The following is an 18,422-nucleotide window of genomic DNA, read 5'->3' on the forward strand; positions in this document are numbered from 1 at the left end:
AACACGTTTTTTACATAAACAAAACACATGGGAAACCGGTTACACAATCATGTCTTGCCATGGGATCCGTCCGACAGGTGACACAAAATAATCGGCAAACTGGTCCCTCATCCTTGTAACAGAACCTGTAGAGCGAACCGAGCTGCTGCGGTAGTCCCACAAGGTGGTCTCCAACTCTTCGTCATCCAAGGAAACGGGCTCCTTTGAAAGGACAAGGTTGTGGAGCACCACACAGGCTTTAACTACCTCATCTATAGTTGTGTTTTTCAGTTTGATAGCCGTCAGCAGAACTCGCCACTTCGCCGTCAATATGCCAAAAGAACACTCCACTACTCTTCGTGCTCTAGTAAGCCGGTAATTAAATACCCGCTTGGTACGGGTTAAGTTCCAGCTACTACACGGTTTCAGCAGGTGCGGCGACAGTTGAAAGGCTTCATCACCTACAAAAACATATTCCATGGCTGGTTCACTTGTTCCTGGCAGTGGTCTGGCTGACGGGAAATCGTAGCTCTCTCCATAAAGGCAACGACCCATTGGTGAGTTTTTAAAAACTTGCGAATCGTTGGACCGTCCATACGCTCCGATGTCCACGGCAAGGAACTTGCAGTTGGCGTCTGCAATAGCCATAAGGACGATGGAGAAATACTTCTTATAATTATAGTACTCCGATCCTGTTCCTGCCGGTTTCGCAATCCGTATGTGTTTCCCGTCAACTGCGCCCACACAATTTGGGAAATTGCAAAATTGCTGAAACTCTTCTGCACTTCGCAACCATATTTCCATGGATGGTTGGGGGATATACTCTGGTTGCAAAGTGGTCCAAATAGCCCGACATGTGTCCTTCACTATTCCAGAAATAGTGGAAATGCCTAGCCTGAATTGGTAATGGTGCGAAGTCATAGATTCACCCGTAGCTAGGAAACTTTAAAAAAAAAAAAAAAAATGTTAGAAAAAATTGCACAGACCAACAAGTTTCAATATGGCACTGTTAATTTTTTTTTAAGGACGGGACACACAATCAAACCAGCATGAAACCGGTGTAAAAAAAAGGGGAATGTCCGCCAAGAAAACCAAAATTACATGCTGCAGAAAATAGTGCGCAGTATGCCAGCGCAGTATTGTCTGCAGCATGTAATATAACATTAAAAATGACCAATGACAGGAAAAAAAAGCAGTGGAATGTCCGCCAAGAAAACCAAAATTACATGCTACAGAAAATAGTGCACAGTATGCCAGCGCAGTATTGTCTGCAGCATGTAATATAACATTAAAAATGACCAATGACAGAAAAAAAAAGAGGCTTACCGCAGGGTCACCATCAGCCGCTCCGCCGGTGTGATGGCAAGCCTCATCCTTGTGTCCTGCCTTCGGATGACATCCTCCAGTTTTTGAAGCAAAAAGTCGAAATGTTCCATCCTCATCCGCACGTAGTTGTAGAATTTGTGTGGATTGTGCCGCAACTCCAGGTACAGAGTGGACTGGACACCCCGGGTCATCCGTAGTTCATTAATCGGATGAATCCACAGTCGTCTCCGTTGCTGCAGAAGCATCCTACGCCTTTCCGCTGCCGCCTCCTTCTCCCGCACTATGATATCCAGGCGATTCGTCTCAAATATAACGTCAGTAACCAAACTCGCAACCCTCACAAGAACACCTTCCATCGCTGCCACAAAACTAAAACCCTCAAAGATGGGCTGTAAAAACAGTAACTATATAGTTTTCCATATTTTCCAGTAGCCAATCAAATTTGGGAGCCTCCCATTTTGAAAACGGATCCGTCGTAAAAACGGATGCAACGGATGGTAAAAACGGATGCAACGTATGCAACGCATCCAGTATTTTCGACGGAAACGTTTAACGGATTTGCGACGGATCCGTCGAAATGCTGTATGCGTGGCATACGTTTGTCTCCGTTTTTCACTTTTTCGACGCATCCGTTTTTTCGGCAAAAAATACGTTTTGAGACGGTTTGCAGTTAACGCTAGTGTGAAAGTAGCCATATGCCTGCAAGACCCAAGAGAGAAGACTGCCAGCAAGACCCCAGCCAGCCACAAGACCCCAGCCAGCAACAGGACCCCAGCCATAAGACCCCAGCCTGACAGAGGAGCCAGCCACAGAAAGGAGCCAGCCACAGGACTCCAGCCACAAGACTCCAGCCACCATAGAGCCAGTGTGAGTATTGCAATTTTTGTGTGCATCTGTGTGCCTGTGCATTTCTGTGTGTATGAGGTACTACTGACTACAGCAAGAGTTTAAAACCTGAAGAGAACCTGAGGCCTGCCATCGTCCTGCACCAGCCAGTGCCATGCTAGAGTCCAGATCCACCATGATGCCAGCCACTGTGAAGACCTGCAGCTTCAGCCAAAGGATTGTCAGCCTTTTGTATGTATGTGTGTGTGTGTATGCGTCTTCTGATTGGGTTCACCTTTCTGCCTTTGTTGTACATATGTGTATTTGCATAAAGCTTATGCATACCTCCCAACTTTTGAAGATGGGAAAGAGGGACAAAGTTTGCGGCGCGCAAATTTTAGGCCACGCCTCTGACCACACCCATTCATAATTAGTCACACCCATATCCACGTCCCAAGCACACCCATTTAGCACTGCTGATCACACTGTTTCATATACAATAGTTATAAACAAAAAAATATGGCCACACAGTGCTCCATACTGTATAATGGCCACACATGAGGCTCCATACTGTATAATGAACACACATGACGCTCCATACTGTATAATGACCGCATGCATACTGTATAATGGCCGCACATGATGCTCCATACTGTATAATGACCGCACATGATGCTCCATACTGTATAATGACCGCACATGATGCTCCATACTGTATAATGGCCGCACATGATGCTCCATACTGTATAATGACCGCACATGATGCTCCATACTGTATAATGACCGCATGCATACTGTATAATGGCCGCACATGATGCTCCATACTGTATAATGAACGCACATGATGCTCCATACTGTATAATGACCGCACATGATGCTCCATATTGTATAATGACCGCACATGATGCTCCATACTGTATACTGGCTGCACATGATGCTCCATACTGTATAATGACCGCACATGATGCTCCATATTGTATAATGACCGCACATGATGCTCCATACTGTATACTGGCTGCACATGATGCTCCATACTGTATAATGAACACACATGATGCTCCATACTGTATAATGGCCACACATGATGCTCCATATTGTATAATGACCGCACATGATGCTCCATACTGTATAATGACCGCACATGATGCTCCATACTGTATAATGACCGCACATGATGCTCCATACTGTATAATGACCGCACATGATGCTCCATATTGTATAATGACCGCACATGATGCTCCATACTGTATAATGACTGCACATGATGCTCCATATTGTATAATGACCACACATGATGCTCCATACTGTATACTGGCTGCACATGATGCTCCATATTGTATAATGACCGCACATGATGCTCCATACTGTATAATGACTGCACATGATGCTCCATACTGTATAATGACCCCACATGATGCTCCATACTGTATTATGGCCACAGTTCTCCATACTGTATAATGACATACAGGCACGCAGCTCACACACATGCAGCATCACACACACAGTATCACACATACACACGCAGCATCACAAACGCAGCTCACAAACACATGCAGCTTTGACACAAATGCATCACACATGCAGCCATCACACACACACACAGCCATCACACACACACGCAGTCATCACACACACACACGCAGCCATCACACACACACGCAGTCATCACACACACACACGCAGCCATCACACACACACACACAGCCATCACACACACACGCAGTCATCACACACACGCAGTCATCACACACACGCAGCCATCACACACACACACGCAGCCATCACACACACATGCAGCCATCACACACACACACACACGCAGCCATCACACACACACACACAGCCATCACACACACACACACACGCAGCCATCACACACATGCAGCCATCACACACACCCAGCCATCACACACACCCAGCCATCACACACACACACACCCAGCCATCACACACACACACCCAGCCATCACACACACACACTCAGCCATCACACCCAGCCATCACACACACACACCCAGCCATCACACACACACACCCAGCCATCACACACACCCAGCCATCACACACACCAGATACCTCATACACACATGACACACACACAAATGCAGCATCACACACCTCACACACACACACACATCACACACACACACAATCTCCTCTGTGGTGCAGGGGCGGCTGATCTGTCCATGTGCAGCTCTTCAGTTTCTCCGGCTGCTCACAGCTCTGCACTGTCCCGGCACCTCCCCCGTCTCTCCTTCTCTGCCGGGATAGCAGCTAAGAGCAGGAGACGCCAGAGCTCTGTGCACACACCTCAGGTAGTGAGTCGCTGACCTCTCATCTTGATCGCTGCTGGCTCTCTTGCTCAGCGTGGCAGCGCCGCACACACAGGGGGCGGGGGCGGGGGCGGGGGAGGGATCGGTCGGGAGGAGACCCAGCATGTATAAGAAAAAAAAAACAGCCACAAACCTAATCGGGCTCTCTCTACGTCCCGGAAGTGGGCGGGGCTTCACCGGCGGCCGCAAATTCGGGATTTTAAATGCCCGAAGCGGGACAGCGGGACCCCGGTGCCAAAGCGGGACTGTCACGCTGAAATCGGGACGGTTGGGAGGTATGAGCTTATGTGCGTGCATGTGTATGTGTGTATTTTTGTACGGCTGTGTGCTTTTGTATCATGTGCCTGCACCTTATTATGCCTTTGCCAATCTTATGCCTGTTCATGTGGGAGGGTATGTGTCCATGTTCAGGATTGCATCAGGATTTGGTCAGGATTTTCCATCAGTATTTGTACGCCAAAACCAGGAGTGGGTGATAAAAGCAAAAGTGTGCCTGTTTTCCTATTATACTTTCCCTCTAATTGTTACACTCCTGGTTTTGGCTTACAAATACTGATGGAAAATCCTGACCAAATCCTGATGCGATCCTGAACGTGGACACATACCATGCATGTTTGTGTGCGTCTTGTTGATTGCATGTGCATTTGTCCATGCTTTAATTGGTTAATTGCCTTTTTCTGATGTATTGACTGTATAGTGGTCTGTGCAGCTTGTGGTTTGAATGTGTGAGTGTGGTGTTTTTTTTTTCTATTTAAAAGTGTTGAGTTTATTTTACTGTTAAAACCATTTGCAGTTGATGTACTTGTATTTAAAATAAAGAGCATTTCAGCTCCTAATTGTGATTTAAAAAAAAAAAAGAGTGAAAAAAAAAGAAAATAATAAAATGTTTGTTAAAAAAATGTCCGTAGTATCATTTCATAAAGGTAAATTTAAAACTGGTGTATGTACCAATGGTTATACTTGCAATACAGAGTTGGTTGAGGGCTTATTTTTTAATAAAGGTTATACTGTAAAGGTTTTTTTTGGGGGGAGGTGATTTTTTAAAATAAAATGTGGCAAATATATTTTTGCATGGTGGGTTCACATTTCAAAATTTTTTTTTTTAGGTACATGGAAATTAATGGTATAACGTGCCTCTTTTTTTGGGTTTTGGTGTTCACCTTTTAATGAACATTTCTCACATCATTTTAGCAGGGTGTTTATCTTTAAACATTGCCTACTTCGGGGGGTGGTCTAACTATAAATCCATTATACTTATTACAGATACACCAGGGACCACATCCACTGAGCAGCCCACCAGGACCACAGCCACAAATCTTTAAAAGTAAGTTTTGAAGACCCCAAATCTGCTGCTTCAATGTGTAGAGCAGATTGCAAGTGTCTTTTAACTTACAGACACACCAGGACAACAGCCGCCGCCTGTCGTCAGCCCAGGACCAGCCCACCAGGACCACAGCCACAAATCTTTACAAGTAAGTTTTGAAGACCCCAAATCTGCTGCTTCAATGTGTAGAGCAGATTGCAAGTGTCTTTTAACTTACAGATACACCAGGACCACAGCCGCCGCCTGTCGTCAGCCCAGGACCAGCCCACCAGGACCACAGCCACAAATCTTTACAAGTAAGTTTTGAAGACCCCAAATCTGCTGCTTCAATGTGTAGAGCAGATTGCAAGTGTCTTTTAACTTACAGAGACACCAGGACGACAGCCGCCGGCCTTGCTACCGCAACAATGTCCTCTTCTGACAGCCCTCCTCCACAGCAACAGCGTGTATCGGTAAATTAACACAAAAAATGTTTTTTATTTTTTTTGGGTTTTTTAATTTACATTTTTTTTGATCACTACATGCATAAATTATGTTTCAACAGGAAGCTGAATCAGATGAGGAGCTGTCAGAAGGGGGCGAGACGGGTGGAGAGATGCAAGTGGAGGAGGAACCAAGTGTAAGTAGTGGTGAAACAGTTGCTTCGCACATCACACTGCACCATACACAAAACAGATTTTCATACATAACTAAACACAGAAAATATATGCCTACATTACTGAGAATTTGTTTCCTTTATTTCAGGCTGCTGCTGCTGCTGCTCCTGCTGCTGCCGCTGAAGGTTCTCCCAGACACTCCCAGAGTCGGCGGACTCCTCGCCGCGGTCGGCCATCAGTGAGTTGTTTTTTTTTTTTGGGAGGGGCATTCTATTGGTACTTTAGTGTTTCAGTGTACTAATTTGTTTGTTTTTCTTCTTCTTTTTTTTTTGGCACAGGCTTCACAGCGTGCTCCCGCAGGAGATGACGATGACGATGATGACGACATCGACATAGATGGTCTCATCGAGGAGGTTCGCGAGCGGGAGCCGCTGTGGAACATGGCTGACCGCAGGCATGCCGATACCGGTGTCACCCGTCGGCTCTGGGACGAAGTGTGTCGCAACCTGTTTCCAAGGCGGGAGAGCCTTCATCCTCAGCAGCTGAGCAAACTAGGTAAGTATTCACTTTCCAGTGATGTTTTGAGCTGACTGTAATGTATTGCATTTACCAATTTTTTTTTCTTCTTTTCATTCTTGTCTTCACAGTTGGAAAGGTTAGGAAGCGGTGGCGGTCACTGAGGGATCGCTTTAAGAGGGAATTCAACGCGGAGATGCAGGCCCCGAGTGGCTCTGCAGGAAGGAAGAGCAAATACAAACACGGCCCGGCCCTCTCCTTCCTGAGGCGAACAATGCTGAGCAGAGTGTAAGTATTCTACAGTCCACTAATAACCATGTTAACCTGTCTACTTAGTTTGCTTTCAGTCAGGGCTTTTTCATATCAATGTATTAATTTCTTTTGTTTTTTCTTTCACAGCACCTTCTCCAGCCACCGGGCGCCTGCATCTTCCTCTGCGCCCTCTGGAGCGATCCCTCCTGAGTCCGCCACTGAGGGCCACGTCGGTAGGCCCCACACCACTGACCCCTCCTCTGACCCCTCCACTTCATCCGCCCCAAGCAGTGGAGCATTATTGCAGCCTTCATTGCTCGCATCTGATGCTGAACAGTTAGCGTTCCCTTTACCCCACCCCTCTGATCCTGCCACCTCTAGACCACCATTAGGTTCTTGGCGGCAGCGACAGAGGGGTCAAGAAAGGAGCTATGCTCCTGAGTTCTTACACCTGAATGCATCCTTCCAAGGCTCTTTCAAAATTTTGGGAGAGCAAGTGACTGCTGGTTTCAACATGGTGCAGTCACGCATCAGTGAAACAAGCCAGGAAACCAGCAGTCGCTTGGATAGGCTGCATTCAGCTGTAAGTCCAGATCCGGCCAATATTTTTTTCCAATCCATGCTCAGGAGCATGGAGAAGCTTTCTTTTGAGCAACAGATGCGGGTAATGAATACCTGCCATAATGCTCTACTGCAGGCCATTAACGAGCCCCAATCGACCCACACACCTCCCCACACATCCACTACAATTCCACCCCAGGCCCCATTTCCACCCCAGGCCCCATTTCCACACCATACCCACCATTACCAAACCCAGCCCCAATACCCACACCAGCACCATTACCAAACCCAGCCCCAATCCCCACACCAGCCCCATTACCAAACCCAGTCCCACTACCCAACCCAGTCCCACTACCCAACCCAGTCACAATACCCAACCCAGTCCCCATACCCATCCCGGCCCCCAAACCAAATTCATTCCCCACTGTTTTCTTCCTTGCCCAGCTTACCTTCCACAGTAAGTATTCCCCCTACCCCAACACCACCCCCCTCTGGTCAGCCTACTGGTTTTACCCCCCCTTCCACTGCACCCCAAACAAGTAGGGTTTCCCCACCTATCGACGTGGTCCAACCTTCCTGCCCCTCCTCCCCTCGTATCTCCACCCCACACTTTGAAGAATTGTAAAAATTTATTTAAAATGTTAATGTTACAAGATGTTACAAAAATGTGCAAATTTTTCAAAAAAAAATTGGAAAATAAAAAATATTTTTTTTTGGCAAAAAAAAAATTTATTTAAAAAAAAAAGAGTTAAAATAAAATTTTCTCTGATTTAAATTCTAGTCTTTGTGTGTGTGTGGATTTATTAAGGTAATATAAATAAAAAAGGTAAAATAAAAACAAACACCAGATGTGTGAAAGGTATAACATATTGGTTTTACTAGCAAGAAAACCACGCTTTTGGGCCTTTTTTTTTTTTTTTTTTTTTGGTAGAAACACATTTTTTACATAAACAAACACATGGAAAACAGGTTACACAATCATGTCTTGCCATGGGATCCGTCCGACAGGTGACACAAAATAATCGGCAAACTGGTCCCTCATCCTTGTAACAGAACCTGTAGAGCGAACCGAGCTGCTGCGGTAGTCCCACAAGGTGGTCTCCAACTCTTCGTCATCCAAGGAAACGGGCTCCTTTGCACCACACAGGCTTTAACTACCTCATCTATAGTTGTGTTTTTCAGTTTGATAGCCGTCAGCAGAACTCGCCACTTCGCCGTCAATATGCCAAAAGAACACTCCACTACTCTTCGTGCTCTAGTAAGCCGGTAATTAAAGACCCGCTTGGTATGGGTTAAGTTCCGGCTACTATACGGTTTCAGTAGGTGCGGCGACAGTTGAAAGGCTTCATCACCTACACAGACATATTCCATGGCTGGTTCACTTGTTCCTGGCAGTGGTCTGGCTGACGGGAAATCGTAGGTCTCTCCATAAAGGCAACGACCCATAGGAGAGTTTTTAAAAACTTGCGAATCGTTGGACCGTCCATACGCTCCGATGTCCACGGCAAGGAACCTGCAGTTGGCATCTGCAATAGCCATAAGGACGATGGAGAAATACTTCTTATAATTATAGTACTCCGATCCTGTTCCTGCCGGTTTCGCAATCCGTATGTGTTTCCCGTCAACTGCGCCCACACAATTTGGGAAATTGCAAAATTGCTGAAACTCTTCTGCACTTCGCAACCATATTTCCATGGATGGTTGGGGGATATACTCTGGTTGCAAAGTGGTCCAAATAGCCCGACATGTGTCCTTCACTATTCCGGAAATAGTGGAAATGCCTAGCCTGAATTGGTAATGGTAAGATTCACCCGTAGCTAGGAAACTTAAAAAAAAAAAAAAAAAAATGTTAGAAAAAATTGCACAGACCAACAAGTTTCAATATGGCAATGTTAATTTTTTTTTAAGGACGGGACACACAATCAAACCATCATGAAACCGGTGTAAAAAAAAAAGGGGAATGTCCGCCAAGAAAACCAAAATTACATGCTGCAGAAAATAGTGCGCAGTATGCCAGCGCAGTATTGTCTGCAGCATGTAATATAACATTAAAAATGACCAATGACAGAAAAAAAAGAGGCTTACCGCAGGGTCACCATCAGCCGCTCCGCCGGTGTGATGGCAAGCCTCATCCTTGTGTAATGCCTTTGGATGACATCCTCCAGTTTTTGAAGCAAAAAGTCGAAATGTTCCATCCTCATCCGCACGTAGTTGTAGAATTTGTGTGGATTGTGCCGCAACTCCAGGTACAGAGTGGACTGGACACCCCGGGTCATCCGTAGTTCATTAATCGGATGAATCCACAGTCGTCTCCGTCTCCGTTGCTGCAGAAGCATCCTACGCCTTTCCGCTGCCGCCTCCTTCTCCCGCACTATGATATCCAGGCGATTCGTCTCAAAGATAACGTCGGTAACCAAACTAGCAATCCTCCCAAGAACACCTTCCATCGCTGCCACAAAACTAAAACCCTCAAAGATGGGCTGTAAAAACTAACTATATAGTTTTCCATATTTTCCAGTAGCCAATCAAATTTGGGAGCCTCCCATTTTAAAAACGGATCCGTCGTAAAAACGGATGCAACGGATGGTAAAAACGGATGCAACGTATGCAACGCATCCAGTATTTTCGACGGAAACGTTTAACGGATTTGCGACGTATCCGTCGAAATGCTGTATGCGTGGCATACGTTTGTCTCCGTTTTTCACTTTTTCGACGCATCCATTTTTTCAGCAAAAAAGACGTTTTGAGACGGTTTGCAGTTAACGCTAGTGTGAAAGTAGCCTAAGGGATGCTATGCTGGAGTATCTGAAGAGGAATAACCTCATGACCCAGTATCAGCACGGGTTTACTAGGGACCGTTCCTGTCAGACTAATCTAATCAGTTTCTATATAGAGGTAAGTTCTGGACTGGACCAAGGGAACCCAGTAGATGTAGTGTATATGGACTTTTCAAAAGCTTTTGATACGGTGCCACACAAAAGGTTGTTACATAAAATGAGAATAATGGGGATAGGGGAAAATATGTGTAAGTGGGTTAAGAGCTGGCTCAGGGATAGGAAACAAAGGGTGGTTATTAATGGAGCACACTCGGACTGGGTCGCGGTTAGCAGTGGGGTACCACAGGGGTCAGTATTGGGCCCTCTTCTTTTTAACATATTTATTAATGACCTTGTAGGGGGCATACAGAGCAGAATTTCAATATTTGCAGATGACACTAAACTCTGCAGGGTAATCAATACAGGGGAGGACAATTTTATATTACAGTATGATTTATGTAAACTAGAAGCTTGGGCTGATAAATGGCAAATGAGCTGTAATGGGGATAAATGTAAGGTCATGCACTTGGGTAGAAGTAATAAGATATATAACCATGTGCTTAATTCTAAAACTCTGGGCAAAACCGTCAATGAAAAAGACCTGGGTGTATGGGTGGATGACAAACTCATATTCAATGGCCAGTGTCAGGCAGCTGCTACAAAGGCAAATAAAATAATGGGATGCATTAAAAGAGGCATAGATGCTCATGAGGAGAACATAATTTTACCTCTATACAAGTCACTAGTGCGACCACACTTTGAATACTGTGCACAGTTCTGGTCTCTGGTGTATGAGAAAGACATAGCTGAACTGGAGCGGGTGCAGAGAAGAGCGACCAAGGTTATTAGAGGACTGGGGGGTCTGCAATACCAAGATAGGTTATTACACTTGGGGCTATTTAGTTTAGAAAAACGAAGACTCAGGGGTGATCTTATTTTAATGTATAAATATATGAGGGGACAGTACAAAGACGTTTCTGATGATCTTTTTAATCATAGACCTGAGACAGGGACAAGGGGGCATCCTCTGCGTCTGGAGGAAAGAAGGTTTAAGCATAATAACAGACGCGGATTCTTTACAGTAAGAGCAGTGAGACTATGGAACTCTCTGCCGTATGATGTTGTAATGAGTGATTCATTACTTAAATTTAAGAGGGGACTGGATGCCTTTCTTGAAAGGTATAATGTTACAGGGTATACAGTATATACTAGATTCCTTGGTAGGGCGTTGATCCAGGGAACTAGTCTGATTGCCGTATGTGGAGTCGGGAAGGAATTTTTTTCCCCAAGGTGGAGCTTGCTCTTTGCCACAGGGTTTTTTTTTGCCTTCCTCTGGATCAACATGTTAGGGCATGTTAGGTTAGGCTATGGGTTGAACTAGATGGACTTAAAGTCTTCCTTCAACCTTAATAACTATGTAACTATGTCCGATCTCTCTGTCATAGTTGCAGGATCAACTTGTGGTATCCCTGGGGAATGTAAGTTCTCTGGCTTACATGACTGTGACATATGAGAACAAAATGATGATGCACGAGGGAACCTGTCACCCCCAAAATTGAAGATGAGCTAAGCCCACCAGCATCAGGGGCTTATCTACAGCATTCCACCCTGTTGAGGCAGAGCAAAGTACTGCAGTGCGCAGGTGCCAGGAAAGGTCAGAGAAGCCCGGTACCTGCGCACTGCAGTACTTTGCTCTGCCCTCAACAGGGCAGACAAAGTACGCCTGCGCCGGAGCCGCGGTGTGAAGACAAGAAGAGGACGTCATCCTATGTAGATAGGAGGCTCCAAACCGGACCGCGACGCCCATCAGACCGGACCGCGTCTGGGTGAGTATAATCTAACCTCTTTTTCTCTTTCAGGTAACATCGGGGGCTTACCTGCAGTATTACAGAATGCTGTAGATAAGCCCCTGATGCCGGTGGGCTTAGCTCATCTTCGATTTAGGGGGTGACAGGTTCCCTTTAAGCTGCGGGTTAGGTTCTCAAGGGTCTGCTGGTTGCAGCCTATATTGTGGATTAGTGCTGGAATTTACCTTGTCAGTAGTAGGTGGTGACATCTCTTGCCTTGCGGGTGCAACAGTGTTATAGATTGGAGGTGGTACAGATGGTAAAAGTCTTAGCATGTAGTCAGGAGAGCGATAAGCTGGGTCTTCGATTTCTCCTGGAATAAAACAGTCTATGTCAGCATCTTGGCAACGACTTTAAGTTTAGAAGGGCTGCTGCTTCTTCCCTTTCTGCTTGGAGTATTTTTCTGCTTCCTGCCTTTTTAATTGGGTTGCATCTCTTTTCTTTGGGCTTCAACTTCTGCCTCTTGCATTTTCCTTTGGGCTCCTGTGTCTGCTTCCTTCCTAACAAAGGCGCTTTTAACTCTAGCTTCCTCTACACTCACACAGATGTCCATTTGTCTGTCAGACAATACAGACTCCCTAGAGTGGGATGTTCTGGAACACCTCGATGTGATTTTTGGCAATGTAGTATGATGTGACCAAACCTCTTGGACGTGTGTGATGTGGAGTTGTTGCTGAGGCTACTTTCACACTAGCGTTAACTGCAATACGTCGCAAATGCGTCGTTTTGCCGAAAATACGCATCCAGCAAAAGTTCTTGCTGGATACGTTTTTTCGTCATAGACTAACATTAGCGACGCATTTGCGACGCATTGCCAAACGTCGCGTCCGTTTTGCGACGCTTGGGCGTGTGGTAGCGGACCGTCGGGAGAAAAAAACGTTACATGTAACGTTTTTTGCTCCCGACGGTCCGGTTTTTCCGACCGCGCATGCGCGGCCGGAACTCCACCCCCACCTCCCCGCACTTCCCCGCACCTCACAATGGGGCAGCGGATGCGTGGGAAAAATGCATCCGCTGCCCCCGTTGTGCGGCGGAGACCACGCTAGCGTCGGGAACCTCGGCCCGACGCACAGCGACGGGTTGTTCCCAACGCTAGTGTGAAAGTAGCCTTATCCGTACACCTCGTACACACACGGCTCCGCTCCGTACACCTCGTACACACACGGCTCTGCTCCGTACACCTCATACACACACGGCTCTGCTCCCTATACCTCGTACACACGCGGCTCCGCTCCGTACACCTCGTACACACAGGGCTCTGCTCCGTACACCTCGTACACACACGGCTCTGCTCCGTACACCTCGTACACACACGGCTCTGCTCCGTACACCTCATACACATGCGGCTCCGCTCCGTACACCTCGTACACACACGGCTCAGGTTCGTACACCTCGTACATACACTGCTCTGCTACACCCACACTGTAAACCCCTCCTGACCCCACACATAAACTTCCCCTCATCCAGCACCATGACAACCAGCACAGCAGAGTCCTGCATACACTGAGGCCCCTGATCATGTGACCCCTGACTCCTCCCCTCCTGTGACCTCATCACAGGTCCTGTGCGCACAGAGCAGCCATATATGTGGAGTGCGGCTCTGCAGGTGGAGGTAGGTGCTGGAGATTCCCCATTACTGGGCGGGGGCAGTAACCCCTTACAGATAAAATGGCGGCGGAGGGGGAAGAGTGCAGCTCCTGGACCTAACCTTAGTTAGGGCAGTTACTCAGGAGTGTGAGATGTACATGGGGTGTAATCAGACTCGGTGGTCTTGTAGTGGATCCCCCCAGTGACACCAGGGTAAGCGAGGGAGGCCGTGACGCTACTTCTTCCTGTAACAGATGGAATATATCATTCTCTCACAGCCAAATGTAAAGACAGCAGTGAAATATCTGTGGGATAGAAATGTCCGTTACTGCCTGAGATGATCACTGACGGGATAGTGTCAGATATAGGGTCACCTTTGGGGTCTTCTGCTGGTCACTCCTCGGGGGCTCTGCAGTTGGCCCCCACAATCTCGGACTGACAGACTACTGCTCTAAAGGCCAAGTAGTGACTCTTCCCCTCCGAGCCCGGCCATCTGCAGCAGCTTCTGACCTCAGATTTTCGGAGAAATTCCTTTACAAATTGTGGGGTCCATTTTTACTATTTGTGGAATTGAAAAAATTGGGCCTTAATTTTAGTGGGGAAAAAACACAATTTTTCAATTTCACAACCAAGCATTAATAAAAATGTATGAAGCAATTGTGGGTTACACAATGCCCCTCACACCCCGAGATGAATTACTAGAGGAATGTTGTTTCTGGAATGGGGTCACTTTGGGGGGTTTCTGCTGTTATGGCAGCTGCACATTATTCCAGCCAAATTTTCACTCCAAAAGCCAAACCGTGATTCCTCCCTACCGAACCATCAAAATTAAAAGATTAAAAATTGCTAATTTTTCAACAATGTCTTTTTTCTCTGTAGTAATTAATCCTTGTGACTGTTTCGGCAACAAGCTACAATTAATAAGTTCTGTCTCGTTCTCAATGATCCATGTGCGAAGTGTGATTGTGAGAAGTGAGGGGTCACTGAAGGCTCCTGTGAGGACGGGGTCACACCACAGAATACAAAACGGTCCCATTTTCAACCAGAAAAGTGGGAGGATTTTTTTCTCACTTGTCATCCGTGTGCAGTCCGTATACAATCCGTTTTTCTAGTCAGCAGCTATTAACCATTTACTATTTCCTCTTACAGAAATGCAATGTATCAGTAATTACAGGATGCTATACTGTGGCTCAGTGCCTCATTCGATTTTTTTTCACGCACTCATAGTCTTGAATGGGTCAGTCTCATCCGATTTCCAGAGTAAAATCGTCTTTGTTGTGATTTTTTTCACACACAGATTTGGTCACTGAAAAAAATTGCTCATCTGCATGGCCCCATTGAATAGCAGTAGTCCGAGTTGTTTTTTTAACGGATAGCACTCGGCCCAAAAATATGGTCCTGTACACGAGACATTAGTGTCAACTCCTGAGCCAAACATTAGTGGGGCTGTCTGCTGTGATTATTATTTGTAAGTACTAGATGTATGGTACATTGGAGGTTAAATTAATTGTAGACCGATCAGGTGGTTTTGTAGTGGTCGGCCCCAGGCACACTCGCACGTCACATAATTCCATGACACTCATCATACACGGTTGGCCCCGCTCCGTACCTCCTGCGTACTCACCATCCCACTTCGTACACCTTCTTCGCACACAACATCCAAATCTGTACAACTCCTGCGCCCACACCATCCCACTCCGTACACCTCCTGCGCCCACGCCATCCTGCTCCTTACACCTCATGCACACTCGCCATCCTGCTCCTTACACCTCATGCACACTCGCCATCCTGCTCCTTACACCTCATGCACACTCGCCATCCTGCTCCTTACACCTCCTACACACTCACCATCCTGCTCCTTACACCTCATGCACACTTGCCATCCTGCTCCTTACACCTCATGCACACTCGCCATCCTGCTCCTTACACCTCATGCACACTCGCCATCCTGCTCCTTACACCTCCTACACACTCACCATCTCGCTCCGTACATAGCATGCGCATACATAATACCGCTACACAGTTGCTAACCATCCAGAAATTCCTGGACAGTCTGTAAAAATTGTACTTTGTTGCCCTGTCGATAAAACATAAAAAGTGAAAGCCAGGCATGTTTACAGTGACTGCTGCTGATGTCTGATATCAGCATTCTGGGCTGTAGACATGGATCACTGATAATCAGAAGGATTTATTATAGTTTTCTAATGTGTTTGTAAAAAATATCTGTGAACTTGGCAATCCTGCTCCGCTATATACAGTTGTGTGAAAAAGTGTTTGCCCCCTTCCTGATTTCCTATTCTTTTGCATGTGTGTAAAGGTACTGTCACACTCAGCAATATAGACAACGAGCAGATCGCTGGAGCGTCGCTGTTTAGGTCGCTGTAGAGATGTCAAACACAGCAGCTCCAGAACGATGCAGGAGCGATCCAGTGACGTAAGGGTTACCCACTTATCGTTCTCACATGTCGTCACAGGTCGTTAGCTCCATGTAAATCATTGCTGGCATCGTTGCTTTTGCTGTCAAACACGACAATACACGCCGATCTGACGACCAAATAAAGTTCTGGAGTTCTAGCTCCGACCAGCGATATCACAGCGGGATCCAGATCGCTGCTGCGTGTCAAACACAACGAGATCGTTATCCAGGACGCTGCAACGTCACGGATCGTTGTCGTTCTCGTTGGAAAGTTATTTAGTGTGAAGGTACCTTTACAGTTCAATGTTTCAGATCAAAAAACAAATTTAAATATTAGACAAAGATAACACAGGTAATCACAAAATGCAGTTTTTAAATGTAGGTCTTTATTATTAGGCTACTTTCACACTAGCGTCGTACTCGGCCCGTCGCACCGACGCTAGCAGTGAATGTGCCGCACAACGGGGGCAGCGGATGCTGTTTTTCCAGCGCATACGCTGCCCCATTGTGAGGTGCGGGGAGGTGGGGGCGGAGTTCTGGCCGCGCATGCGCGGTCGGAAGCGGCGGACACAGCGCAGCAAAAAAAACGTTACATGCAACGTTTTTTGCTGCCGGCAGTCCGCCACAACACGACGCAACCCTCGCACGACGTCGCAATGCGTCGCTAATGTTAGTCAATGTTTCCACAGTACCACCATCCCCCACACACAGTATAATGTTCCCCCAGTACTGCGATCCTCCCACACACACTATAATGTTCCGCAGTACCCCAATCACCCACACACAGTATAATGATCCCACAGGACTGCAATCATCCTACACACAATATAAGGTTCCTAAAACAAACAGTATAATGTTCCCCCAGTGCCGCCATCCCCTACACACAGTATAATGTTCCCCCAGTACCGCCATCACCCCCACACAGTATAATGTTCCTACAGTACCGCCATCCCACACACATTATGATGGTACAAGTTGCCTCCACAATATGGCACCATCCACCTCCTAATAAATAAATCCTCCCTTCTCCCCACTCCCGGTGCAGATACAGAAGACCCTGGGACACAGCACCGACCTCCTGGATCAGTTTCCCAGGGCTGGATATGTGACCCCTGGTCGGTGCTATAGGTGTATGAGCAGCTGTTATGTGTGGCATAAGCTGTACATATAATGGAGACATTCTGGGGACAGATTATCCCAGTAGAACTTTTTATCATCAAAGATACAACAATTGTGGCACTTTACACTGCTCTTCCCACTTGCCCTCTAGTGGTGGCAAGTGGGGTAATATTTGTGGGGTTGATGTCACCTTTGTATTGTCTGGTGACATCAAGCCCACGGATTAGTAATGGAGAGGCGTCTGTAAGACACCTATCCATTACTAATCCTACAGTTATATGGTCAGTAGGGACACAGCAAGAATAAAGTCCTTTAATAATCTTAATTAAACATACTTCTGCATGGCCTAATCCCCAACGCCCTCGATCTCCTGCAAAAAAATAAAATAATAAACCAACACAAATACTCCCTGTCCGACGTAGTCCAATTACTGAGTGTCCCACAACGAGTCCAGCTCTGCTACATCTGAATGCCTTTATGCCACCAATATGCCACCATCCAGCCTGACATCCAGACAGAGCAGAGCTTGTAGATGACCGCAGGAGATAACTCTGTCTCCGGCGGTCACCTGCACTGCAGTTCTCATGATCAGCTGACCGTGAGAACTTTGCTAGTGAACAGAGATAACCCCGGCAGTCACGTGCACGGCAGTTCTCGCGATCCGCTGATCTCATTGCGATAACTGTAGTTTACGCGAATTTCCAGCTAAAACAAGGTAATACATTATTTAAATTAGTTCACATGCGTAGTTAGCTGCATTTCCGCACTTACTGCGCATGTGACGTTACCGCTTCTAATGATAGTCTTTGGTAAATTTATGCTGTGGAGACTGAGCGTCTCCACAACATAAATAGACATGCTGCTGTCTGGAAAGACGCGCCGCATGTCCGTTTATGCAGGGAGCCGCGGGCATCTTTTAACGCAT

General features: G+C 46.5%; 2 protein-coding genes across 3 annotated transcripts in view; both read left to right on the top strand.

Moving 5' to 3' along the window:
* The first annotated feature begins 6,434 nt into the window (after positions 1-6,434).
* On the top strand, positions 6,435-13,007 carry LOC143768186 (uncharacterized). Its single transcript, XM_077256876.1, has 3 exons — positions 6,435-7,187; positions 7,299-8,169; positions 12,921-13,007. The coding sequence occupies exons 1-3, from the start codon at positions 6,979-6,981 to the stop codon at positions 13,005-13,007; spliced, it is 1,167 nt and encodes a 388-aa protein (XP_077112991.1). The 5' UTR covers positions 6,435-6,978.
* Positions 13,008-13,939: 932 nt separating this feature from the next.
* LOC143766229 (uncharacterized) overlaps positions 13,940-18,422 on the top strand; it is a 47,805-nt gene continuing 43,322 nt past the window's right edge. Inside the window, exon 1 of one of the 2 annotated variants that reach the window (XM_077253743.1) lies at positions 13,940-13,987. The gene's annotated coding sequence lies outside the window, so the exon portion shown is untranslated. Of the gene's footprint in view, positions 13,988-16,440; positions 16,666-18,422 lie in introns of those variants that run through there. The other variant, XM_077253741.1, reaches the window with a different exon arrangement.

The sequence above is a fragment of the Ranitomeya variabilis genome, chromosome 4 (genome assembly GCF_051348905.1).
Source record: "Ranitomeya variabilis isolate aRanVar5 chromosome 4, aRanVar5.hap1, whole genome shotgun sequence".
NCBI lineage: Eukaryota > Metazoa > Chordata > Amphibia > Anura > Dendrobatidae > Ranitomeya > Ranitomeya variabilis.

Excerpts from the sequence above, each read along its gene's own strand:
- LOC143768186 (XM_077256876.1), top strand. The coding sequence starts at position 6,979 with ATGTATTGCATTTACCAATTTTTTTTTCTTCTTTTCATTCTTGTCTTC. Across the intron at positions 7,188-7,298 it reads CGAACAATGCTGAGCAGAGT|CACCTTCTCCAGCCACCGGG; the intron begins GTAAGTATTCTA and ends TTTCTTTCACAG. Across the intron at positions 8,170-12,920 it reads TGCCCAGCTTACCTTCCACA|ATGTCCATTTGTCTGTCAGA; the intron begins GTAAGTATTCCC and ends ACACTCACACAG.